Here is a 25517-nt window from a genome sequence, read left to right as displayed (position 1 = left end):
TTTGGCTTGCAAAACGGTTGTCTTCCTCTGAAGACCTAGGCAGGCAAGCAACTCCAAATCTGCAAGAGTGATCAAATGGAAATAAGTCATGATACGGACAGGACAATAAGAAAATGTGATGATACGTTCAATACAATAATTGTTTCATCTGTGAAAAATGGAAATGCTCCAGAATTAACTGGTGGCTAGCTGGCAAAATTCGATTTTATTTGAATCCTCATCATAAGCCATCCATGTAATGTGAAGATAAATGAGGAAAACATAATCCTCATATGAGAAGAAACATTGCTAACATTGCAGTCCTGTGAATGTCTGCTTGGAACTAGACCCAGCTGAATTCAGTGTTGCTTACTCCCAAGTAAGTGGGTGCATGCCCACTTACTTGAGAGTAATCCCATTAAACAAATTTGTAATCAAATTCTGAATAGATATGTACAGTTGTTCCTTGGATCTCGAACGCCTTGGCTCCCGAAAGATTGAAACCTGGAAGTAAGTGTTATGGTTTTCGAACGTTCTTGTGGAATCCGAACGTCCGACAGGGCTTCCAATGGGCTGCAGCCAATCATAAGCCGCGCTTTGGTTTTTGAACGTTTTGGAAGCCGAACGGACTTCTGGAACGGATTCTGTTTGACTTCCAAGGTACAACTGTATATTGTGTTTCATGTCACCAGGCCAGTCTTATTTATTTATTTGTGACATTTACATATCATCAAGTAATGCACATCTTCTGAGATGCTTACAGTAGAAGTTTGCTAGCTGATGAAAACTTGCTTGAAGACCTGCATGCTTTCCCAGGGCCCCAGCTTAGAATAATAATAGATATTACTGGCTATGGTGGGTAGAATTCTACAGTGGTTTAATGTTTTTAAATACGTATTTTATTTAAAGTGTATTTTATTTGTTTTTTGTTTTCTTGTAAGTGCTCTGAAATTATTTGGAGGGAGAGTATGTGAGGGAAAGTATGTATAGAAATAAATGTGTATAGCAGTAAGATAAAAATAGGAATACAAATAAAGTATATCTAAAAGGCATTCTCACATCAAGAATGCACCCTCTAGATGTTTTGGAATAGAACTCTATTAATCCCCAGCCAGCAGGGCCAGTTCTCGGGGCTGATGGGAGTTGTAGTTCAAAATATATGGAGAACACCAAGTTTGGAAGGCTGCAACAGGCCTGCCCTTTCTATTAGCACCCCAACATTAAGCTGCTCATTGAGAGTCCCAACAACCAAAGCAAGAGAAATTGAGGCTGGTGGCTTCCTCCATAGCTATTGGAAATAACTGGTCCATTGGAGCATCTGTACCTTGATTTGAGAGAGCCACTTGGACACATATTTCGCTCATGTACATGATACTTAACAGATGTATGATCTCACTGATACACGCCAAAGGACACAATGCCTTGGTGAAGTTTCTTGTGAGAATTGATTCTACTTCATAATACATGGATGGTTTCATGGTAACGCAAATTAATTTCATCAATGAAAATGGACGTGTTACCGGTTTTGTTCTATTCTTATCATGATTTATTTCACTTCTGTGTCACACTTTTGTTACTGGGCTTCTATGTTTGTTTAGTTCACTGGTTAACCATAAATGTGTTAACTTATTATTTTTATATACTTGAAATATGTTGAGAAAACAATGTAGGGGCAAGCCTTAGCCTCTCCATGGTCATATATGTATTTAGCTTGTTCATCGCCTTGTATCAAAATCTCAAAGCAACATGTTACGTAAAGGAATCAGGCCATAGAGTTCAATGCCAATAAATTACATATAACAATTACATTACAAATTACCAATAAATTACTTAAAGAAATATAAAAGGGCAGCTGAAGTACTGAAAGTCATCACATCAAACGTATCTCCCGGCAATATGATTCCTGTGGTCATATTCTGTCCAGTGTAATATTACCCAGTTTATATACCCTCATTTGCAGGGCAGCTTACAAAAATGCAGTCTCATAAACATATGCGTATCTTATGGAATATTTGAGGTTGTTCTGGGGATAAAAGGAGGCAGTGAAGAGCTGTCCAAAAACTTCTTTTTGAATGATGCATCCAACATCCTGCCCTTTGGCTAGCCACTATAAAGAGACCATAAAGGGATCTTTTCACACAAGCAGGAAAGCCTGTCTCACTTGGATCTTATCATAGAGGCTTCTGGGTGCTGTCTCTTCAACAATGGAGCCGGCATGGGGTAGTGGTTAGAGTGTTGGACTTTCAGGGGTCAGCAAACTGGGGAGCCAGACTATATTTTGAAAAAATAATAATGAATGAATTCCTATGCCCCACAAATAACCCAGAAATGCATTTTAAATAAAAGGACACATTCTACTCATGTAAAAACACCCTGATTCCTGGACTGTCCACGGGCCAAATTTAGAAGGCGATTGGGCCGCATCCGTCCCCTGGGCCTTAGTTTGACCAGGGTTCAAGTTACTGCCTCTCAGCCTAACCTCACAGGGTTGCTGTGAGGATAAAATGGAAAGAGGGAGAACCCTGTACACCATTTTGAGCTCCTTGAAGAAGGTGGGAGAAATCAGTGGGAGAAAGTTCAGAGAAATGTGTCTAACATGTGTAAATTGTGTTTGCGTTTGAAAAAGTCAGCCACAAATAAAATCCGGCTGCAGCCTTTACATTGCCAGGGAAATGCCACAGCCTCCTAGGACATCAGGAAGCTGCTATAGGGCAAGGCTTCTGTTCAGGGCTCTGGAACTTCGGTGAACAACTCAGAGGTGTGGAAAGCTGGGATGAATTATGGGGTGGAAGATTTTGGTTGGCCAGTGTGGGAAAGACTATCTTCTGAATGGTGCCCCAAGCCTGATACTTGGCCATCTCCTGGCCTGCCACCCTTAAGGGCGCTGCCTAGCCCCGATGCATGCTATCCCACCGTCCCCCATTGCAGAAAGGAGTGGTGGTTCTCCAGTTTATGAACAGTCACCTTCTAACGTGGTTATTGGCGGTGAGAGCATTGCCCACCTTTGACGGTAGGCTGTTCTTCCTGCCATGCCTGTAACAAGAGCACGAGGAACCTCCAGCTGTTACTGGACTCCAGCTTCCATGTTTCCCAGCTAACTTGGCTAATGGTCAGGGCTGATGGGAGTTGTAGTCCAACAGCATCTGGGCCATCACTAACACTGGACGTGTTTGAGCTTTTGAAGTCTGTGTTTCCATCTCAGGATTGCTCGAAACTCATGCACTTTTCCAATGTCTTTCTGGCTACTGAGCTGTCTGCATGGGGTGATTTTTCTGGTTAATTTTTTGGTCTGTCTCTAACCTTCTGTTCCTTCTGCCTCTTCCTCCTTCTTTTTTCTCCTGATTCGCTTGCTGACTTGCACAGACCACCTCTACCAGCAGCTTGAGCAAAACCGCCGTCTAACTAACGAACTAAAGTTGGCCCTGAACGAGGATTAAGCTTTAGTAGGAACCAGCCCTTTCTAACAAATGTGCTTGTGATTCAGTTGATATTGAAATATGCAAGAGTCCCGTGAAAGTAAGAAATATTGCTTCGGTGATTGTTGGAGGTGAAACTGGCTTGACTTAGGGACATTTTAAAATTTCACCGATCAGTTGTCCTCTGTTTAGAACTTTTCCTTTATTGTTTGAAGGCCAGCTATACGCCTGATGATAATTTTACAGAGAGGAAATCAAGCAGCCTTCCTCTTAGAGTGGAGTTTTCACTAGTAACACACAGAGGTGGGAGCAGCGAGAACTTGGAAACCTGAATCTTTTATTTAAAAGATCTCAAATCAAATGTACTCCCAGCTGCTTATTTGGAATCTGAACCCCATAAGTTTGAGTCCCGGTAAAAACAGCTTTTGTTTATGAGTTAAACTACCCACCTAAAGAAGAGGCCGTTATTGAGAACCTCAGGTCAGTTTAAAGGTACGCTTGCATCATAACAAGGTCACTGTTACAGTTTGGTTGTATGTGGTTCTGCAGTTTCTGTGCTTATGTCAGCATCACTGAAGCGTGTTTAGTGGCTGTCCTACAAAGTGTGCATGTAACAAAACTAAGAACTGTTGTAAAACTCTTTCTTTCTTTCTTTCTTTTTCTTTCTTTTTCTTTTGCGGGGGGAGGTTGGAAGGCTGCTGTAAAAATAAGTCAACTGGGGATTTTTTCCATACAAACTGGTCCCCCCCCCCCCAAGCTTTCCTTTTCTGGTAGTTAAATATCAAAAGGGTAGAACTGCTTCTGAAGTCTTGTCATCAGCATTTTTAAGAAGATGTTTGCATTTCCTCCTGGACTTTCCCTGGAACTGGCTGCCTGGCATTCTTTTGTACCTTTCCCTATTACTATTTTTTAAAGAAAAATTAGAAAGCTCATTGAATTACTCTGTTGCAGCAGTGGCAGCCGTCATGTGACATAAGGTTGATGGTTTTTTTGGTGGCACTAGGATTAAAACAAAAAACACTCCCCAAGTTGTAGCATAACTTACTCTGTTTAGTTCCCCACCACCACCTGGTTCTTTGGTGTTATGTTTGATATGATATGAGCCAGGTGTCTTTGTCCCAAAACAAGTCCCAGTTCTTGGCTGCTGCCTCCTTTGATGATGGACCCAACAGATAACTCGCTTCTCATTTGGCAAAGGTGTTTTTGGGCTGCTGGCTGCTCTGAAGTGTGTTGCCTTTGTCACCGCCTAGCTTATGTTAATCCTAATATGTCGTGGTCATGCACCCTTCATGCTCATTTACAAATGATATTTGCCTGTGTTCAATTAATATAAAACAATGACATTTTTTTCATAACTTGACTTTTCTAATCCAAAACAGAGAAAGTGGCACATGCCAAAGAAGAGAACCTCAATATGCATCAAATGCTGGATCAAACTTTACTGGAGCTAAACAACATGTGAAAACCACCATAGCTGCGGCCACACCACTGTCAGCTTTGTTTTGATTTATTTTTTCACCTGCTTGCCATGAAACCCTGAAATGTGTCTTTATTTTATTACTGTCCCCCCATGTTGCTATACTCACAGGTCCACTTGCTAAACCCCAGGCATGGAGTCAGGGAAAACAACATATATACACATGTATATGTATATGTATATGTATATGTATATGTATATGTATATGTATATGTATATGTATGGGGTTAGGCTCCATGTGGCTGTGAATCAGCTGTGCCATATTCCTGGCCCTAATGTTGCCTCTGTTTTGTAGAATTCAGTGCTGCAAATTGTGTGCAGCCTTTGCTGGGGGGGGGGAGGGGGCAGGTGATGGCAGAAATGTTCTCTTCCACCTGTCCAGCCAACTTAGATATTAAACAAAGATTGATGTTAGAAACTCAGGAGAGGAACAAGGAGGGGTGTGTGTGTTTGACATTCCTTGAAACTAAAGGTACTTGTGTGGTCCTTTGAACGGTATTTCTTTAATCTCAGCGGTTTGTCCAGCTCAGTAATTTGATTTCTTTGGAGATGCCTCAAGCTGCAAAGGTTTGGCCTTTGCATTTGAGAACAAAACAGGCCTATAGGCTCCATTTTAAACTATTTAATGCCTGAGTTGAAAGCGTGCAATTTACAGCTCACTACAAATGGTTAGGCAGCATTTTGGTCTGCAAAAAGTCATTCCATGGCAGCGTCTTAAGATCCGCTGCACTGGGGAACAAACCAAACATTTTTCATCAATGGATTCCAGTTGTTAACTCCGTTTTTGTCTGAAACTCAAGGGAATCAAATACATTTGGTATTTGCCACATGTTTGTTTGACACACTTTTTTTTAGCAGTTTTAAAAAAAAAAACGTATCTGTATGTAAACATTGTATAATTGATAATAGAATAAAAGAACAAGCACTCTAGGACATTTTGTAAAAACATGCTGCCTTGTGATCTTTATTTTCCCATCTTACGGGTTTTGTGCATGCAGCTTTTCTGTGTGGTGATGGAAACGGGAGGAAAGGTATCATCGTTCCAGCACTGGCAAGACGTAGGATGGAAAATGGGGGTTCCAGCAAACTTAATCCTCAACTTCAGATCCTTTTAAAGGTTCTATCAAAAATTGGGGGGGGGGGGGGGAGGTACAGTGCCTAAGTGAAAAGTAATTTGGCGGTGGTGGTGAGGAGTCTGTATGAAGCATGGATGAGTGCCATGGACCGCAGTTCACATATTCACCACAATCCAGCAGCTTTTTAGTCATGGAGAGATGTCACCCATTGCATGCATGAGTCAAGGCAGATCTGGAGACCTTATTGTATGGTGCTAGCCCTCAGCAGCGAATTGGGGGTAGGGGAAGTAGAGAGCCTGGCTTTCCCCTGGAGTAAAGGTGGATGCTGCTGAAACAAGTGTGTTAACAAGGACAGATGGAGAAACTAAAGGCTGTAAGTTGGGCAAGGGACCTGTGGTTCTCCGATAATAATAATAATTATTATTATTTATACCCTGCCCATCTGGCAGGGTTGCCCCAGCCACTCTATATGTTGCTGAACCAAAATTATTTACCCTGGACCGTTGGCTGAGCTGCCTGGAGAATAATGGATGTTGGAAGCTGAGCAGCGTCTGGAGGGTCACTGGTTCCCCATGGGTGATGGAGGATTCCTAAAGACAGGCACTTGCACTGTTGAGTTGCAATTCAGTCCATCCATGCGCACACATCACCCCAGAAAATGTCCTACCTCTGCACCCCTTGAAAATATTAGCTGTGTGTTTTCTAGCATACAGCTAGAATTTCCAGGAAAGGGAGCAGGAACATTTTGTTAACTTTTAAACCAAAGCACCTCAGCTTTCCATGGTGAATGTAGGCCTCCGCCTAAGGAGGCTGCTCCCATCCTGTTGGCAAGTGTGGGTGGTTTTTATTTTACTTTGGGCACTTCCTATCCTAAGCCTCTGCCACCCCCCAGAACCCTACAACCCCACAACACTAAGGCAGCAGCTTGGCATCGAGCCCGTAGGAAATCCTTATTGGATCGGTGATCTGATCAGCAGCTCAGAAACAACATGAAGAGTTTCTACGAAGCATATGGCTTTCCCTTCTATTACATTATTTGGGGAACATTCTGAAGAAGCCCTTTCACAGAGGAAACCTGTAAAACTTTCTTCCTGAATTCATTGCATGAAGCAAATATTGAAAGTCTTAAGTTGCCAGAAGAGTTTAAAGTCAGAAGTATATCAACATGGGGCAGTTAATGACTGGAATCTGTAATCAGTGAGGCTGTCAGCTCTTTGGGCAGTTTGGAAAGCTAGCTCTGCTTTTGGAAAAAGGCTCTTTTCTTTCAGTACTGGAAATGCTGGCATCATCATACCATTTTCTTACAGTAAGGAGTACAAGAGCAGGATTAGGAGTAGTCTACCCAGATCTTCCCCCCACCCCAGTGTTTTAGATGACACCTCCTGCCTGCCTATAATTCTTAAGTGCCAACACACGTTCCATTTTTGTATCGCTGAACAGCAGAACTTTAAAGTTTTCTGTAACGTGTTTCTACAGATCAGCCTGTTGCCCTTCAGATGTTTTGAACTTAAGTTCCTCAGCCCTGACCACTGGTCATGCTGGCTGGACCTGATGGGATTTTGATTTAATATTTGTATTCCGCTTTTCGAACAATAAATGTTGAGATCAAAGCGGCTCACAATAATCATAATAGCATTAAAAAACAACAAACTATGAAGGTAAAAAAGTATTGGAAAATGATTTATAATGAACTGAAAAAAATGTTTAAAATTACTCCCCCCCCCCCCAAAAAAAAAACCAACAACACACCAACACCTGGAGTGCTTTCCATTGCGGATAACTCGGATTGAAATCCCCAGGGGTCAGAAAAGTTTATTTATGTATGCAACAACTGCAGCCCATGTTTCGTTAGCCCCAAAATGGAAAGTGAGCGAGGTCCCAACTAAAGAAGATTGGCAATTTAAGTTGACAGAATATGCACAACTTGCAGATTTGACATATAGAAAAAGAGAGCATGAAGAACATACGTTTAAATTAGATTGGAAAATGTTTATTGAATATATGGAAAATAACTGTACAGCTGAAAACGCTGGCACCATTAAGATAAATTCAACAGAGTAAATAATATTTCATAGATATAATAGTGGAAAACCGATTGGAATAGTTATTGTAAAATACGCAGGCATGTAAGATATGCAAAATGAACCATGGAAAGAGAAGACGGGAAGTCACTGGATATGTTAAAGTATGTAAAATGTTTATCTGAAATTGCAAAACAGAAAATTTAAAATAAAAATTACACACACACTCTGCAATTACTATATTATCAAACACAACAACATAAAGCAACAACAGATTCATCAAAATGATTAATACAATTCAATATAAAGTCATAGTAATTCAAAATATTACGAAGAGCCCGAGCACCAACACTGTGCAGATGAGATCCTCTCTCAGGGCACCAGGCGGCATATTTCCAGGCATATCTCCCATAGTTTTTAATCTTGACTTCTTTTTCACCTTGTACAGGTCCACAGCAGTTGGTGTAGACTTTGCACAAGGGGACTTCTCGATGGATTGTGTGCCTGTTAAAGTGAGGGGGAAGTTCCCATTTGAAGTTTCTGTACCACAAGGTATTGGACTGGGACTGGGACTTTCACAGACAGCTTAGGAACCCAAATAAGGGCAAACTCCCAGGAGACCAAGCCAGCAGTACTAGTGGTCAGGGTTGATGAGAGTTGCAGGCCCAAAAACATCCAGAGCAAAGGCTGAGCCCAAGAAATCATTCCACCACAATTCAAATGGAAAGGACTATCAACACAATGCAGTTGCAGTGGCCTCGCATGGAGGGGGGCGCGTGGCCACAGGCACATTTTTGGAGGGGTTGCAACAAGGTGCCCCCATGACAGGATCCCTCATTGAGGGAAGCATCGCCCAGCTCTCAGGGTTGGAAGGGCAGCAGGGCTGGCATCCGGCAGGTGAGTGCACTTCCCCACCTGGCTGACTGAAAGGGTGCGCGCCTCCCCTGCTGCGTCCTCATTTCTCCCCTGTTTCTTGCGCTGGAAAAGCGACATGAGGATGCAAGAGGCAGGCGCGCTTCCAATCAGCCTAATCCGGTTGAGAAGGGCATGCGCCTCTCCAACAGCGTCTTCCTCATGGTGCCCTCCAAGCCCTGGGCACTGGGAAGGCAGGCTCCGCCGCTGTGCATTCAATACTGTTGCTGTAAGTAATCTGCCAAAGTAAAATGCTCTTAAGTGAATCCAGATTTTCTCTGTTGGATATGAATTTGGCATATGATAAATGACTCTGTTTTATTGGGAAAATAGTAATGAGAATTAAAACAACAAATGCTGAAATGAATCCCACCTGGTCTGCATTTGATTGCACATCTGAAAGTGGTTTGGTCTGGCTTGGAGCCCAGCTCTATAGTTCAAAACATCACTGGACACGGGGAAGGATGCAAGAATTTGTTACTCTATATTTCCTGGATTCTGCACTACTTTATGGTACAGAATAAATTGTTAATGGCCAAAATAATTTGCTCCCATCCTTGGTTTCCATCATTGCTCCACCTACTTGCCCACAGTGTGGCCTTATTTCAGTTGCTGAGTTCTAGACTTTAAAAGTAATGGGTAAGATCCACCAGGATGTCCCCCCCCCCTTCATTTCAATGGAGATTGTTCAAAAAAGCATCCCAGTGAACAAAGTCCAAGATGGAGACAGTTCTGGACATTTTGGAGTAAGCCTGAGGCAGAAAATCCAAATGGTGGTTAGTATATAATAATGAATTTAAAAATGAACACTTAGCTGCTTTTTAATAGTACTCCAAAATCTGCTGAGGTAGGTTGTCTTGCTCTGCCTAATGGCAAGTGAAGCTTGTCAGGCAGCAGGAAGAAAATGTGTACATACTCCATTCTCCCAGGGTCTAGACATTGTTGGATGACAACTTCTATAACGGCTGACCTGCTGTCTAATGAGACTTGGAGCCTAACAGCAACTGGAGGGCCACAAGCTCCCCTTCCCTGCTTTAAATTGCTATTTAATTATGGCTTAATAATAGCTGTCACCCTCCAACATTTCTCAAATGAAAATAGAGACATCCTACCCTACCCTCCGTAGGGACGCGGGTGACGTTGTGGGTTAAACCACAGAGCCTAGGACTTGCCAATCAGAAGGTCGGCGGTTTGGATCCCCGTGACGGGGTGAGCTCCTGTTGCTCGGTCCCTGCTCCTGCCAACCTAGCAATTCGAAAGCATGTCAAAGTGCAAGTAGATAAATAGGTACCGCTCTGGCGGGAAGGTAAACAACGTTTCCGTGCACTGCTCTGGTTCGCCAGAAGCGACTTAGTCATGCTGGCCACATGACCCGGAAGCTGTACGCCAGCTCCCTTGGCCAGTAGAACGAGATGAGCACCGCAACCCCAGAGTCGGTCACGACTGGACCTAATGGTCAGGGGTCTCTTTACCTTTACCTTTACCTTTACCCTACCCTCCAATGAAAATAGGGATGTCCTAAGGAAAAGCAGGACATTCCAGGATCAAATCAGAAACCGGTACGGCTTCTGTAAATCCGGGACTGTCCCTGGAAAATAGGGACACTTGGAGGGTCTGAGCCGAACCTGCTTTCCGGGGTTGTGAGAGTAAAAGGTGGATGAAGAATTGATTGATTGAATTCATATTCCATAGCACCAACCAACTACATTTGGGAAGTGGGGGAAGCATTCTGTAATGTTCTAAAAAGTTTCAGTTAAAGATAGTTACAAATACAAATCAGACATGATTTCAAAACATTAATCCAACAAGATTTTTAAACATTAACCAAACAATAAGGCTGGGTGCCGCCTTGAGCTCATTGGAGGGTAGGTGGGATAAAAATATATGATACGATACGATAATCTTTATTGTCATTATCCCATACAGAACAAGGAAATTGAAAAATCTACACCAGACATTCAAAACAACAAGACAACAAGCCTGCTATCCCAGCTATCCCAACCTGGTTAACCCCCTAAAAACTCTGATACCCCATAATTAAATACAATATACTTCCACAGAGACTACCTTACACTGCGTTTAAAATCCAAATCGCATTTGGATAAAAACCTTAATAAATCTAAACGCTGGATAAATCTAAAACGTTGGATAATTCTAAATGTAATAGATGAATGGGACTGCACACTCAGGAGATATGTTGAGTATACTAAGCAGGAAAGAAAGAAAGAAAGAAAGAAAGAAAGAAAGAAAGAAAGAAAGAAAGAAAGAAAGATGGCAGGCACTGATGAATACAGAAGGGAGGGCTGGCTGTCTGGCACAGTGAGAATCCAATGGGACTCCGCAGGGATAAAACAAGCCCCGCAAGACTCCGCTCGATGCGCTCGATGGGCTCCTGCGCTGTCTGATCGCGGGCGGCTCCGCTCGATGCCCTCGGGGGGCTCCTGCTCCTGCCTGGCGCGTCTCCTAGCAACGCGGGCCTAGGCCGGAGCCGGGGAGCGAGGCAGCTCTTGGCCGGCCATGCTGCGAGGGCTGGCGGCAGCGCGGAGGGTCCTGCTGCCCGTGAGGCGCCCGGGGAGCGGCGGCCCGGGGGCGCCATGGAGTCCGCCCTCTCGCGGGAGCCGCTGGCGGCTGGGCCCCGTGGGGCTGGGGCTGGCCCTGACGGCGGCGGCGGCGGCGGCGGCTGTGGGGAGCGAGGAAGAGCGGGAGGGCCCTCGGGCGGAGAAGGGCTTCGCCCGGGCCGTGGCCAGCAGCAGGGACCTGCTCCAGCGGCTGAAGGTGGGAAGGCGGGGAGGGGCCGAGGGCCAAATTTATTCCGCCGCTGCCGCCGCCGCCCGGTTTTGTTTTGTTCTTAAGGACCGAACGGCAAAGTTCTGAATTTACATAGCTTAAACTATGATAAAAATTTAGTCCCCTGCTGCATGGGATGCCTTAGGTGTGCAGTACAAGTATATAGAATTATAGAGTTGGAAGGGAACCCAAGGGTCATCTAGTCCAGCCCCCTGCAATGCAGGAATCACAGCAAAAGAATCTGACAGATGGGCATCCAACCTCTGTTTAAAAACCTCCAATAAAGGAGAATCCACTACCTTCTGAGGTAGTCCATTCCACTGTTGAACAGCTCTTACAGTTATAAAGTTCTTCCTATGGTTTATTCATAATCTCCTTTCTTGGCATTTGAATCCATTGGTTCAGGTTCCTGCTCTCTGGAGCAGCAGAAAACAAGCTTGCTCCATCTTCCAGCCTTTGAGATATTAGAAGATGGCTGTCAGATCCCAACTCCCTCAACCTTTCCTCATAAGGCTTGGTTTCCACAGCTTTTATCATCTTGGTCACCCTCCTCTGCACATGTTCCAGCTTGTCAATATCCTTAAATTGTGACCAAGACAGAATAGAGCATCCTCATGAGAATCTTCTGCTCACTTTGCATCCTCCAAACTCTGATTAGTCTATTTCTAGACCACCCTTAATAGGAAGATTGCAGGGTTGTTTGCAGCATACTATAAACCCCTTGCAATAAAAATAAATAAATCTTTAAAATCATATTGACGTTAAACTAAACTAGCACCAGAGAAAAGTCCTCAAGACTCTGAAGCATATCCAGCACTGGCGCCTCCAAAGGCCTGAGTAAATATATCTGATTACTAACACAGAGAATAAGATTGTGATCCAGTTAGCAAAATTTTGGCTTGGGGAAGGAGGAAGAGGGTGGTTTCTTCTCCACCTCCATTGATGTGGGCAAGGGTATGTGGCTTTAATGGAATTAAATGAGATTTAAATGGTTGTGGGGGGCTTTAAGACACACTCTTAGGATTGGCGCGTCAGAAGGATTAAGAGAATTCAGAAAGTTAAATTTGTATTTTATTCCAATAGGATGAAGTGGGAGCACCTGGAATAGTAGCTGGAGTTTCTGTAGATGGCAAAGAAATTTGGTTAGAAGGTAAGTGAGGATTAGTGTGTTTTTATTGTTTGTCAAAGACTTCTTGTATGCAGGGGCAGGGGTTGTCTTTATATTTAAAAAAAAATTACATTTAAGATTATCATTCATTAATATAATTTCTATAGCTCTTTTGAGGATGCAGGGGGGAGGAAAGCTATCCAAATACAAAATTTGAGGAGAAACATAAGTTTGTGATGTAAGTCAGTAAGTCACAAATAGTGTATCTGAAGAAGTGTGCTTGCACACGAAAGCTCATACCAAGAACTAACTTAGTTGGTCTTAAAGGTGCTACTGGAAGGATTTTTTTTATTTTCACAAATACAGGTTTGTGATGTATAAGTCAGTAATGTTCACAGGATGACTGGCTGGCTAGCCAGCTTCCTCATTCCTCTGGAGCAACAGTATTCTCCTGCCATGCCTGTCAGTTATAATTCCACTATCATTTGGCTGCTAGCAGGAATGGAGTGGGATCGTGTGTATGCTCGTTGGTGGGTAATATCCTTTTAAGATGCCACACTGGTGAATTTTCCCCTCCACCCCCTTTTGTTCTTGGGCCTTGTTTCCCTTTTTTGGGTTCCCATCAATTCCCTAAGGCCTGGGGGTGGGGAGTGTTTTTAAAATACCACTTTAACCAACGGTATACACATAATACAAAGACTATGGAAATAACATTTAAAATCCTGTGTTAGCGGTACACATAGCGGGAGCAGGATAGAAACAAGGATTTTCCCAGGTGTGGCTTTTCCTGTCCTAATGCTGTTGTGATGGAATAAGGTCTGGCAAGGTGACGGCGCCTGCTTGGTTCTCTAGTCCCGTTGCTTCCAAAACGTTCTCTTCTGTCCACCCTTTCTGTCCTGCTTCCTTTAGCAACTTGGGCTCTTGCCTTCCCAGCTGTTTGGCACTACCTCTTCCCTTTCTCAACAGCATGCAGCCTCCTCCTTTAGGCCCTCTCTGAGCTTCTGAGTCCAGTTCCTCCTTTGCTGAACTAGCTGCTTACTCTGCTCTTTGTTTCATCAGGCCTCGGCCTGCACCATCAACCCTTCCCTCATGCGTTCCTGTATTTTGATTCACTGCTTTATCCACTTTCTTCTTACCCCATTAGCTGTGTGGGTTTACCTGCTTCTTGCTTGACTTGCTGCCCAAGGCAAGCTTTGTAAACACTTGTGTGGCATCACAGCAACTTATCCAGCACCAGAAGCTTCTGCACAGCATCGCTTTGCACATTTAGCTATGAAAACCTTTTCAGAGGAGCTCACTCTGATGCAAAAAAGGAAGTGCTGTATGCCCTCCCATTTCAGCTGGGTTACCCACACATTCATGTCTGCTATGCTTAAATAATGAATATGATGCAAAATGTAGCCTGTGGTGTGTGTCCAAGTTGTCTGTACTGAAATAAAAGGGCGTGACTTTATGTCATTGCAGTTTCACCCGGTCACCTATTTTTCTCTGTGGCAGGAAAGGTTGTACCCCTTCTTAATAACTAATTCTCAAAACTAAGTTTAACTTATTCTTACCATTTATGTGTTAATCCTTTTTTGAAAAAATGCCTATGGTGCACATAATTCCCAATATCCCCTGTCATGGACTACTTGAGATTCAAGAGAATCTTGATGTACTATTTAGTTTTTAAAAGATAGTTAAATAGTTTTTATAGTTAAATGTAAAGATAGTTTAAAAAAACAACAACAGTTGAACGCAAGCAGCCAGGATTAGATTATTGTTTTAGCAATTGTAATGTGCTGTGCTAGATGCTAAAATATTTTTAAAGTATTTTAAAGAATGATATCGCTTATCTTGCCACCATCCACTGTTTTTTTCTTTAAAAAAGTAATATGATTAATATTTTCCAAAAAATATTATTATTTCATATTTCTAAAAGCTACCTGCAAAATGTCATCTTGGGATCTCAGTGGGATCACATTTAAAAAAATATTTTGTACCATTGAAAATCACTTTTCAAAATTTTAAATTTGTAACTTAACTTTAGCATTTAGAGTAAGTCCATCATGTGACATATTATAGCCCATGAAGTTCTGAAGAGATTGGTATTTTTAGTTTTGAAATATCTCAATTCTGGGCTGAGCTTTTAAGGTTTTTGTATAGTCTTGGGAAGGCCAAATTTATCAATTTTTTGAAATTTCAAACCCTCATAACCCAAAAACAGGATGAGATAAAAAATTAAAAACTGAGATATTGGACCTTCTCTTATATTACTTATAAGAAACTGAAACTGAAAGCAATATAAAATGGTAAGGTAAAAGTCATTGGATCACTTGACATGGAATGCCCCCTCATAATCTGAGACCTTCATACCACTTGCATAAATACTTGATATGAGAAAGGAGTCGTAAAGGTTTTTTTGTTCTTCCCAAAAGAGTTGTAAAGTTGATGAGAGTTATAACAAATGTGCCCAAATAAGACTTGCTCAGAAAGTTCTAATAAACTGACTCAAAACATTCCCTCTTGAAGATGTTTGCTTGCCACAGGGAGGTGCCATCCCTTAATCCGGCTTGGGCAGGTCTAACTTGTACTGTGACCTGTATAATCACTTCTCAGGACAGCAAACATTTATTTGAACTCTGATATGTTGTCTCTTTTCAGCTTTTCTCTTCCTCTCTCCAACTCCAATTAGGATCTTAAATGGCATCTATGTTTTTGTTAAAAAACATTTGTTTCCTTGGGTTTCTTTCTAGCCCTCTCATGCATCCTCAGAGCTCAATGTGGTAGCCATTCTCCCTTCCTAGACTTGATAACTTTGCATTGATACCGGAACAAACATGTTTGCCACACACAATATCTCTTATCATGGATGTTAATGAAGTGCTGCTATTCATTTGATGTGCAAACAGACCAAAGCTAGATATTATGCCTAACTCACATCTGTCTGTCTTGAGAAGAGGAAATTATCAAAAAGTCTTTGAGAAGTCTTAGGCTGCATACACACCATCCAGTAAAGCATATTGCTTCCCTCAAAGAATCCTGGGAACTGTAGCTTATCCCTCACAGAGCTACAATTCCCAGCACCCTTAACAGTTTCCAGGATTCTCTGGGGGAAGTGATGTGCTTTAAAGATATGGTGTGTACGCAGCCTCAAACAACTTGATCTTTTGGTTTTCAAAGAGCCTGAGGCATTCCAGTGCACAAAACACCACTTGACAGTAATCTGCTTATTCCCTTAAAGGAATGGGTTATGCTGACGTGGAGAACCGTGTCCTCTGCAAGCCAGAGACCGTCCTGCGAATTGCAAGCATTAGCAAACCTCTGACTATGGTTGCTGTTGCAAAGTTGTGGGAGGAAGGAAAGCTGGATTTAGATGCTCCAGTGCAGAAGTATGTTCCAGAATTTCCTGAAAAAGAATATGAAGGTGAAAAGGTAAATGAGGCCATTCACCAGCGTTAAGTGGTGGTCTGATGGGATTTCTTGGATATCCAGTCATCTGTAACATGTTTAATAGTGACTAGCACACAATAACTCTCTTGTTAAGAAGAATGAAGGATATGTAATAGGAATATAGCTTTCTTTATTGTGATGGGGGGCATCCGTCTGTTGTCCTGCTGACTTTAGCAAGGCTAGTTAAGTGTCAGCAGATCAATGGATTGTCATTGACAAGTCCCCACCCCAAATGTTGGAAAGTTTTTGTTGATGATAGCATGTGCTATCACTCCACTGTTTACTTGAGCTGATGTCTTTTTAAAATGTAGGTCACCATTACAACAAGACTGCTCACTTCACAGTTAAGTGGGATTCGCCATTATGAGAAAGATATTTCCAAAGTAAAAGAAGAGAAGGAAAAGGCCAACAGAACCCTGAAGGCTACAAAAGATATCACAACATCTGACAGAGAGAAAGAAGACAAAGTCTCTGAAAAAACTGACTTTGCTAAAGCCAAGCCGGAACACGAAGGCAAACCTTCGAAAAGTGAAAAGAAAAAAACAGAGTTCGAACATAAAGAATATTATTTGAAAGAAAAATTTGATAATGTGATTGATTCACTGAACTTATTTAAAAATGATCCTTTGTTCTTTAAACCAGGTGAGTTGTACATTTAATCCAAACTGTTTAGTACAGCTGTGTTGTCAATATGCCTTATGGAAGATCACATAACTTGGTTGTTTCAACATTACTTTTTCATTGAGAAAAGGTTTGACTATCTTTGCCTACTCCATTTTCATTTTGAAGTAGGTCTTCATTTCTATACTCTTCCTCTTTTAAGTTTGGTATCTTCAACTGTTTGCATGAAAGATGTCTATGTCTGTTCTGTGAAGGGGAGGAAGTAAAGCCCCGTTCTTTCATACAGGGGGTCTCTGCTTAGATTCTTACCATTTTCGGGTGTGGTTGAGAAAGACCATGGAGAGCTGCTGCCAGTCTGTGTGGACAGTCTGGATCTAGATGGGCAATAGTCTGACTCTATATAAGGTAGCTTCCTATGTTCCAAAGAGTGAATATACAGTTGCAATCGAAATTATTCAACCCCCATTGCAAATTGGTTTATTATCAAAGTTTACAGACTTTCAGCTGTTTGCAATGAGCAAATCAAACAAATGGATGTTCACCACAATGGATGCTTCAAGTGGTCTCCCCAAATTGAGCTGAAACTGCAACTTATACTGGTTTCTTCAGTCTCACTATTATTCAACCCCCTGAATAGAATCCCTCACAATAGCACAAATACAGGTGTTCCAGCTCAAGCACACCTGATGCAACTAATTAAGGACTTCATTAGTTGTACCAGGTGTGCTTGAGCTGGAACACATGAAATACCTGAACTGGTTAGGGGGTTTGCTGAGTGTCAAATTTAGCTACATGTTAGAAATATGTCTAGCTCAAGAGAATGGTCCAAGAAGGTAAGAGAAGAGATCATCGCCCTTGACAAACAAGCAGGATACAAGAAGATATTGAAGGCACTGAACATTCCTAGAGACACCCTTGGAACCATATTTCGCAAGTTCAAAGTTAAAGAAACAGTGGTTACACTAACCTGGACAGGGCAAAAAAAGGCACCAACCAGATTTCTGAGAAGGCAGGCTGGGGAAAAATCTTGAGTGACTACAAAAGAGCTGCAGCAAGACTTGGTGGCAGTAGGCACTGAGGTTTCAGTGAGCACAGTAAGGCACATACTAAATGCAGAAGGTTTCCATCCCAGAACTCGCAAGACGTACACCACTACAAAACCAAAAGCACAAGAACAGTCGGCTCCAGTACAGTGGTACCTCGGGTTATGAACAGCCTAGTTAACAAACATTTTGGATTACGACCACTTCAAACCCAGAAATCAGTGTTCCGGGTTGCATGGGGGTTTTTTGGTATACAAACGGACGTTTGTGGGTACCACCACGCTTCCCCGTTCTCCAAGGCTTCTCTCTCCTTTCTCAATGAGCCTTGGCAGCCCCATGACTTGCTGGTTCTTCGGTGATGGTGGTGGGGGGAAAGCGGTGTGCGGTGGGTCAGGTATGGAAGGTAGAAAAGGAGGACCGAGAGCGGCGGAGGCAGCGGCGAGGCTCGGGCTGCAGTGCTAGCGGCCTTGCTCCCACCACCATCGCACAAAGGCACTTTGTTCTGCTTTGATAGGTAGCACGATGCCTCCCTTCCCATCAGAGCAGCCTGATCCCATCTCCTACTTGTGTGCAAGCAGGAGGCAGCTGGGATCCCTCAGCTGGGAAGGGAGGCTTCGCACTGCATAACAGGAAGATCCATGCCCCCTCCTGCTTGCACGCAAGTAGGAGTTGGGATCGGGGCTGCTCCAATAGGCAGCGTGAAGCCTCCCTTCGCAGCTGAGAGAGCCCTGCCCTGCTCCTGCTTGCACGCAGCCAGCTGAATAGTTGCTGGGGTCAGGGAAGGTGGAGGCAGCCCGGAAGCTGCATCTTAGAGCCCTTGCACCACCTGAAGGCAGCCAGGCGCTCCCCAGCAAACCAACAGGAAATGAATCAAAATCACAAGAAAACATAAAACAACACTGACCCTGACCCTAGCCCTTATTCTAATCCTTACCCTAAACCTAACCCAGTCCTAAAATTAACCCTAACCTTAACCCAGAAATGGTCTTGTTAGATAGTAAAGTTCAAGTGAAATTGCTGTTTTAGGGGTTGCTTTTCATCATCTGGAAAGGATTAATCCGTTTTCCATTACTTTCTATGGGAAAGCACGCCTTGGTTTAAGACCGCTTTGGTTTAAGACTGGACTTCTGAAACGGATTAAGTTCATAAACCAAGTTACCACTGTATGCTCAATATCATATAAATAAGCCACAGAAGTTTTGGGATTCTGTTCTGTAGAGCAATGAAACAAAATTGGAACTTTGTGGCCCCATGGATCAGCGCTATATCTGGAGGAGGAAGAATGAAGCATACGCTGAGAAGAACCCAGTGAAGCATGGTGGTGGCTCGGTGATGCTCTGGGGCTGCGTTGCATCCTCTGGCACTCAAAACTTGCAGCGTGTGGAAGGCAGGATGGATTCACTGATGTATCAGGAAATCCTAGGAGGAAACATCATGCCGTCTGTGAGGAAGCTGAAGCTTGGGCATCATTGGATCTTCCAACAGGACAGTGATCCCAAGCACACCTCAAATTCCACCAAGGCTTGGCAGAAGAATTCCTGGAAAGTTCTACAGCGGCCATCACAGTTACCTGACTTGAACCCCATAGAAAATCTCTGGTGGGATTTGAAGAAGGCGGTTGCAGAACGCAAACCCAAAAATATTACTGAACTGGAAGCCTTTGCTCCTGAGGAGTGGGCTAAGATTCCTCAGGAATGCTGCCGGAAGCTGCTGTCTGGCTATGCATCTCCTTTGCAACATGTCTGCAAGAGGCTGCTCCACTAAGTACTAAAGATGCTTGCCATGAAGGGGTTGAATAACAGTGAGACTGGAGAAGTCATTTTAAGTTGCAATTTCAGCTGAATTTGGGGAAACCACTTGGAAGCATCTGTTGTGTTGAGCTATTTCAATTGCTTTGGTTTGCTCATTGCAAACAGCTGGAAGTCTGTAATTTTTAATAATAAACCTGATTTGCAATGGGGGTTGAATAATTTCGATTGCAACAATATTTCAGATATGTAAATCTCAGAAATTTTTAATATTACGTTTAAAAGTATGAGAAAGAGAGCAGCTTGTTATATTGAGAGGTGTTTATGTAAGTCCTACACTTTTATGTGCTGAAAGAGTTGCCTTTATACAGTTTAAGACCTAGAGTTAACTTAATAAAGTACATTTTTTCAACTCTCACATTGTCTCAATCTAAGTAGATCCCTCTTTAGGGGACTAAGCACCAGTGGTGTGTAAAATGCTCACAGCATAAACTGTGTATAAAATGTACCTTTCTTCTTCCCTTCAAGGTAGCCAGTTTTTGTATTCAACTCATGGATTTACTCTTCTGAGTGCTGTTGTGGAGAGAGCCTCGGGTCAGAAATTCACAGACTACATGCTGAAAATATTTAGTGACCTGGATATGTTGGCAACAGGACTGGATGATAATGAGCCCCTTATATACAACAGAGCAAGGTAAACTTGCATGCAGTCATGTCCCGTAGGCTTGCAACAGTTGCTGTTCATTTGTTTTGGCTTAATAAAATATGTTCTTTGGAGTATCCACAGCAATCTGGGTTCCACTGACAGAAGCACTCGTGTATCTTTATATGGCATGTCCCCTTTGCAACAGCCTTATTTTCTCTCATTCACAACTGAGCAGTTATTGGCTCCGTTGGAGTTGTGCATAGCTCAGTTTTCCCCTGCCTTGTGCCCCAGATGTTTGGGATTACAACTCCCAGCAGCACAACCATACTAAAGGACCCCTGGATGGTTAAGTCCAGTCGAAATTGACTAGGGGGTGCAGCACTCATCTCCGCTTTCAGGCCGAGAGAGCCAGCGTTTATCTGCAGACAGCTTTCCATGGCAGGTGACCAGCATGACTGAACTGCTTCTGGCACAATGGGACACCGTTATGGAAGCCAGAGTGCACGAAAACACTGTTTACTCCCCATGCCATATGGCCATGCTGTCGGGGGCTGATGGGAATTGTAGTCCAAAACTACAGGCACCAGGTTGGCGAGGGCTGCTTTAGAACAAGATGAAGAATTAGTAGTTGGTGCAGGTAATAAAGACACTGCCAATTCTTAAAATTTAGTTAAATAGTGAGTTAAAGTCAGTAGAAACACTTTAAAGTTTGGAATAGCCCTGATGAATGGTTTCCAATAGTTCCTATGCCTTGGGTACCCTTCTCTCTCCCCCCCCCCCACCTCCATACTGCCCATTTAATGCTAGCTATTCAATGATCCCCAGATGAGCAGGAGTTTTAATTACAAATTATTAAGAGATCAAAAGCAATACGTTGTGTTAATCGACTGCTTAGAAAGAAACTCCCTCACCTCTCACAAAAAGTAAAAATGGCACAGCTATTGCTGTTAGAAAGTATGTACAATTCCCAAGGGACATGTCACAGGGAACATTTTAATTGTGGATGTTTAGTGTTAAGAAGCTAATATTTTGGAAAAATTGTTAGGGACAGTGACTTGAGGAAGATGGACAAGCCCTTAATTGTTATAAATGAAAGTAAATCATATGTAGCAGTTCACATAATTCCAAGCAAAATTAAGGGGACCTGATAAGCTTAATTTAATGCTTCAGCATGTCTGGGAGTGATGTTCTAAAATCAGAGTTCACCGCCACCTTGTGGTTCTCTTTGTATTTACATAATCCAAGGCTGTGAGATGATAGTACAGTGAACCTCGGGTTGCAAAAGTGATCCGTGCAGAAGGCACGTTCGCAACCCGCAGCACTGCGTCTGTGCACACATGGGTTGCGATTCGGTGCTTCTGCACATAGCATGATTTAGCGATTCTGCGCGAGCGCCTAAACCCAGAAGTAACTCATTCTGGTACTTCCGGGTTCGGTGCAGTGCGCAACGCAAAATCACATAACCTGAAGCGTCTGTAACCTGAGGTACCACTCTACGTACATATTTTGTAGTCATACCTTTTTCAAAGAGCCAAGTATAAGAAGCAGAGTGAGTTTTGGCCTAGATCTAAGATCATAATACAGCCAAGTTAATAGTGCTTAAATTTATTCATACCTACAGTTCCACAGCCCTCAAAATCCTCCAGTTTCCATGGCTGGCAAGCTGTTTACTGGCATTTTTGCTGTGTGTCTTTTAATTCAGAAAGCTGTGAGGAAGGGTTCTCACCTAGATTTCAAATTTGGAGGGACCGAGTTCTGAGGCATCTTCATTACTTTACAGTGAAGTAGGGCTGGCCTTGAGCTTTACTGCTCAAGAGGCTCATCAGTGTACTTGGAGGTCTAGCCTTCACCAGTACAATGATGTGGCTGGAGTACTGATAGCCTTGTTTCCTTTCTGCTGTTCTAGTGCAACTTGTCCTCTTACCTTTCATAGTAAAGCAACTCCATGCTGAGATGTGGAACCAAGCAGTGGTGAATCCAGCAAATAGCTGAGTGGTGCTTGTTAATTGGGCAAAGCTTCCCCATTTAAAAAAACAAAACATTGCACTGGTTATCACAGGCATAGGCAAACTCGGCCCTCCAGATGTTTTGGGACTACAACTCCCATCATCCCTGACCACTGATCCTGTTAGCTAGGGATGATGGGAGTTGTAGTCCCAAAACATTTGGAGGGCCAAGTTTGCCTGTGCCTGGGTTATTGCCATCTTTTGCTTTCTTCTCGCATGCAGTTACTGAAGTTTGCCTGTGGCACATTTGAATGAAATAGTTGCTTCCTTTTCTTTGTGGATGACCATCCTTCTTGCTTCCCCCTCCAGGAACTACATTCACAACAAAAAAGGCCGTCTGGTCAACGCACCCTATGTGGACAACTCCTACAAGTGGGCTGGTGGTGGCTTCCTCTCCACAGTGAGCGACCTTCTTAAATTTGGCAACGCTATGCTGTATGGCTATCAACTTGGACAGCTGGAAAACCTCGCTGCTGGACTCCTTCCTGGCTATCTCAAACCTGGCACCGTAGCGATGATGTGGAGGCCAGTTCCAAACACAAAAGCACCTGGGGACAAAGATGTTAAATATGGGATGGCGTGGAGTGTGGTGGAGAATAAGCAGGAATATGGCTTCTGCAGGCGGCAGCGACACTATGCCTACCACACGGGTGGGGCAGTGGGTGCAAGCAGCGTCCTGCTCATTCTTCCTGAAGAGCCAGACTCTGCAGCTTCAAACAGTGGCTCACTGGTGCCACCCAAGGGTGTGGTGGTCACAATTATTTGTAATATGCAGTCTGTTTCCCTTAGCAGCATTGCCTTAAAGATTGCAATGGAATTTGAACAGGATAAGTTGGCACAGTACACTGTTAAAAGCAGCTCCTTACAGGATTAAACAAGGTTCCAAAAGAAATGTGGAAAGCTATATATGCTGACAGGTGTCCATAGCACTGAAAGCATCATATTGCAAAGGCATGTCCCCATTCTATGTTGGTTGTGCTGCATTCAAACTCGCTACTCAGGGAAGCAGCCATGTGGGTCAAGCAAACTCTCATTAAAGGTATTTCTCGGGTGCAAGTTGCCAAAAGTGTGAGCAGTGGTAACTTTTGCCACCTAAAGCCAAATCTAGTTGCCAATCACATCATTTCACTTCTTCATTCTCTGATCTTAATTGAGAAATTGACTTTTAACTTTCACTGTTGTATTTGAAAGATTGAGAGGGGTAGGGCTGGGCGATGCCAGCTTTTCAGCATTGTGATGTACCAGCCAAACATCCCGATCTGACGATACACTATGATGTTGAAACAGAGGGAGGAACAAGCTGCATTGGCCAGGAGCTGAGGCCAATGCAGCTTGTTCCTCTTGCCAGACACTGGGGATGGAGGGAGTCAGCCAGACAGTGGTAGCCAAGTGCAGAGTCTGTCAGGATCTGTGCGTTTGCCTGCCTTTGCCTTCACCCAAGCAAGTAGTCACACTGTGTCTTTTCTCCTGGGATGAAAGACCAGTCTGGGGGGAAAGACACACCCCACCCTCCTGGGTGAAGGCAGCCAGGTGGTAGTCAAGCGCACAGAGCCTGTCAGGCTCCTTCCGTTTGCCTTCCCCTACACCCCAGCGAGCGTGCTGGGTCTTTACTCCCGGGTGACCGACCACCCCTGGAGGAAAGATGCAGCTCACCCTCCCAGACGAAAGCAGCTGGGTGACAGTAGCCAAGCGCCCAGAGCCTGGGAAGCTCCATTCACAAGGCTGCCTCTGCCTTCGGCCAGAGCACGGTGGCAGTTTCACCTGGCACTTTATTGCAAGTGAAACCACCGCTGCTCCTGAGTCCCTCTGCCTACAGCACCTGGCTGCAGCTTGTTTCTCCTTCGGCACGCTGGGCACTTGGGAGCAGCAACCGTTTCACTCAGAATATACCACCTGATGAAACTGCCATCACAGTCTGGCCCTCATATTGGTCTTGGGCAATGTATTGATACATCACCTAGGCCTAGACAGGAGTGGCGAAAACCCAGGGGATGACTGCCACAGGCACCGCTTGACTCAAGTACAGTTGTGCCAAGACAGCAGGAGAGCAACAGAGGTCCATTAATCATGCAGGGTTTCGGTTCTGCTATGCCTGCTTTTGGGTGCCAGCTCTCAATAACAGACAGAGAAAGGCAGCAGGGACTGAGCTCCTAAGAGCAACAATTCCCATCAGCCCCTTAGGGACAGTCAAAGGACCTCCTTCCCCTTCTTGCTGGAACAGTTAGCAGGGCTCAACCCTCCACTTCAGTAACATTGATACAAAGTACAGAAAGGTACTAAATCCTGCAGTTCTGGTGGGATTGACTTTACAAGAGACTCTTAAATTTATGTCGGGTGCTGCTATTTTGCTTTTAATAGTTTAAGAACTTGCCCACCCAGTAATAATTTCCTAGACTTGAAGGTAGTCGGGTGTGTGTGTGGAATTTTGATGTCATGTTTGCCTCACAATAGCAAAATTGTAGTTGGTTTCAGGTAGGCATGGTCACAATAGGCTGCCAATGTTGCTCCCTGCCAGTCAACACTTTACTGCGTGTATTATTTGTGAAGTGTAGGAAACAGCCATTTGAAATCTTTAAGAGAAGTTTACATTTATTTAAAAGCTTCACTCCTATGTGCATCTATTTGGGAGTAAGCCCTGTTGAATAAATGAGACGAGCTCCCGAGTGAATATGCATAGATTGAGGCTGCACCGGACATTTTTTCTTTCTACTTGCTCTTCTCTAGAAAGCATACCCAAGATGGTCCTTGGTTGTTGTTTTAGCCTAGAATTCCTCTGAGAGCCTGGTGCACCATCTTCTTCACTTTTTTAGTCATACCTGCTAGTTGTAAGAGTGGAGTCCTGGGGCTGATGGGAATTGTAGTTCAAAACTTAAAGGGTATGAGGTTCAGACGGGCTGGTGCTAAATGATTGATCTGTCACAATGATCCTTATATAAATCATGTTAAATGTTTCTTTTTCTCCTGCCCCTGCCTTTTCTCCAGCGATCTGAAATTTGGCTGAACTAATTATGCTTATGTAAAATGCCTATTTGGATCCTTTTATTATTGACTAGCCTTTTTGTATGCCTTAACCAATAAATACTTTATGTTGTTGACAAAGTTCAAGTGGCTGTGGGTGCTACATCATGTTCAATTGCATTTGCCCCCTTTTTGGCAAGAGGTGTAAATTCTGGAATCTGGGACAACAGCTATCTTGCTTTCATGTAGTTTTAAGAAGTGTAGAGCAACATTTGTAAAAACTGCAT

The 25517-nt window shown here is 43.5% G+C and overlaps 2 protein-coding genes and 1 long non-coding RNA gene across 14 annotated transcripts in view; 2 read left to right on the top strand and 1 right to left on the bottom strand.

Moving 5' to 3' along the window:
* The window catches only part of TPM1 (tropomyosin 1), a gene marked incomplete at its 3' end in the record, with an annotated part of 31791 nt that extends 25973 nt beyond the window's left edge, over positions 1-5818 (top strand). For 5 of the 9 annotated variants that reach the window (XM_080980845.1, XM_080980839.1, XM_080980844.1 and 2 more), the window contains one exon: positions 4775-5818. In XM_080980845.1, the coding sequence (XP_080836971.1) occupies positions 4775-4857 (83 nt within the window). Of the gene's footprint in view, positions 1-3342; positions 3429-4774 lie in introns of those variants that run through there. The other 4 variants (XM_080980847.1, XM_080980846.1, XM_080980836.1 and 1 more) reach the window with 2 other exon arrangements.
* Positions 5819-8383: 2565 nt separating this feature from the next.
* LOC308462879 lies at positions 8384-12745 on the bottom strand. 3 transcript variants are annotated; one of them, XR_013979406.1, is made up of 2 exons: positions 11968-12745; positions 8384-9119 (listed from the first exon to the last, which is right to left on the bottom strand). It is a non-coding gene; the product is annotated as an uncharacterized lncRNA (long non-coding RNA). The 3 variants fall into 3 exon arrangements; XR_013979407.1 differs by lacking the exon at positions 11968-12745 and adding an exon at positions 10991-11247; XR_013979408.1 differs by lacking the exon at positions 11968-12745 and adding an exon at positions 9255-9995.
* On the top strand, positions 11382-25377 carry LACTB (lactamase beta). Of its 2 annotated transcripts, XM_080980778.1 has the most exons (6): positions 11382-11656; positions 12752-12818; positions 16000-16190; positions 16520-16850; positions 20149-20314; positions 22582-25377. In XM_080980778.1, exons 1-6 carry the CDS (start codon positions 11399-11401, stop codon positions 23144-23146), a joined length of 1578 nt encoding a protein of 525 aa, XP_080836904.1. In that variant the 5' UTR covers positions 11382-11398; the 3' UTR covers positions 23147-25377. The 2 variants fall into 2 exon arrangements, with proteins under 2 accessions (XP_080836904.1, XP_080836905.1); XM_080980779.1 differs by lacking the exons at positions 11382-11656; positions 12752-12818 and adding an exon at positions 13161-13306.
* The last annotated feature ends 140 nt before the right edge of the window (positions 25378-25517 follow it).

This window comes from Podarcis pityusensis (genome assembly GCF_964106645.2).
Source record: "Podarcis pityusensis genome assembly, chromosome: 14".
In the NCBI taxonomy this organism is placed as follows: domain Eukaryota; kingdom Metazoa; phylum Chordata; class Lepidosauria; order Squamata; family Lacertidae; genus Podarcis; species Podarcis pityusensis.
Note: the sequence above shows the minus strand (reverse complement) of the source record. Positions and strands in the feature narration are given on the sequence as shown.

Coding starts and splice junctions, on each gene's coding strand:
- LACTB (XM_080980778.1), top strand. CDS start 11,399: ATGCTGCGAGGGCTGGCGGCAGCGCGGAGGGTCCTGCTGCCCGTGAGG. Junction 11,657..12,751: donor ACCTGCTCCAGCGGCTGAAG/GTGGGAAGGCGG, acceptor TTATTCCAATAG/GATGAAGTGGGAGCACCTGG. Junction 20,315..22,581: donor CTTATATACAACAGAGCAAG/GTAAACTTGCAT, acceptor TTCCCCCTCCAG/GAACTACATTCACAACAAAA.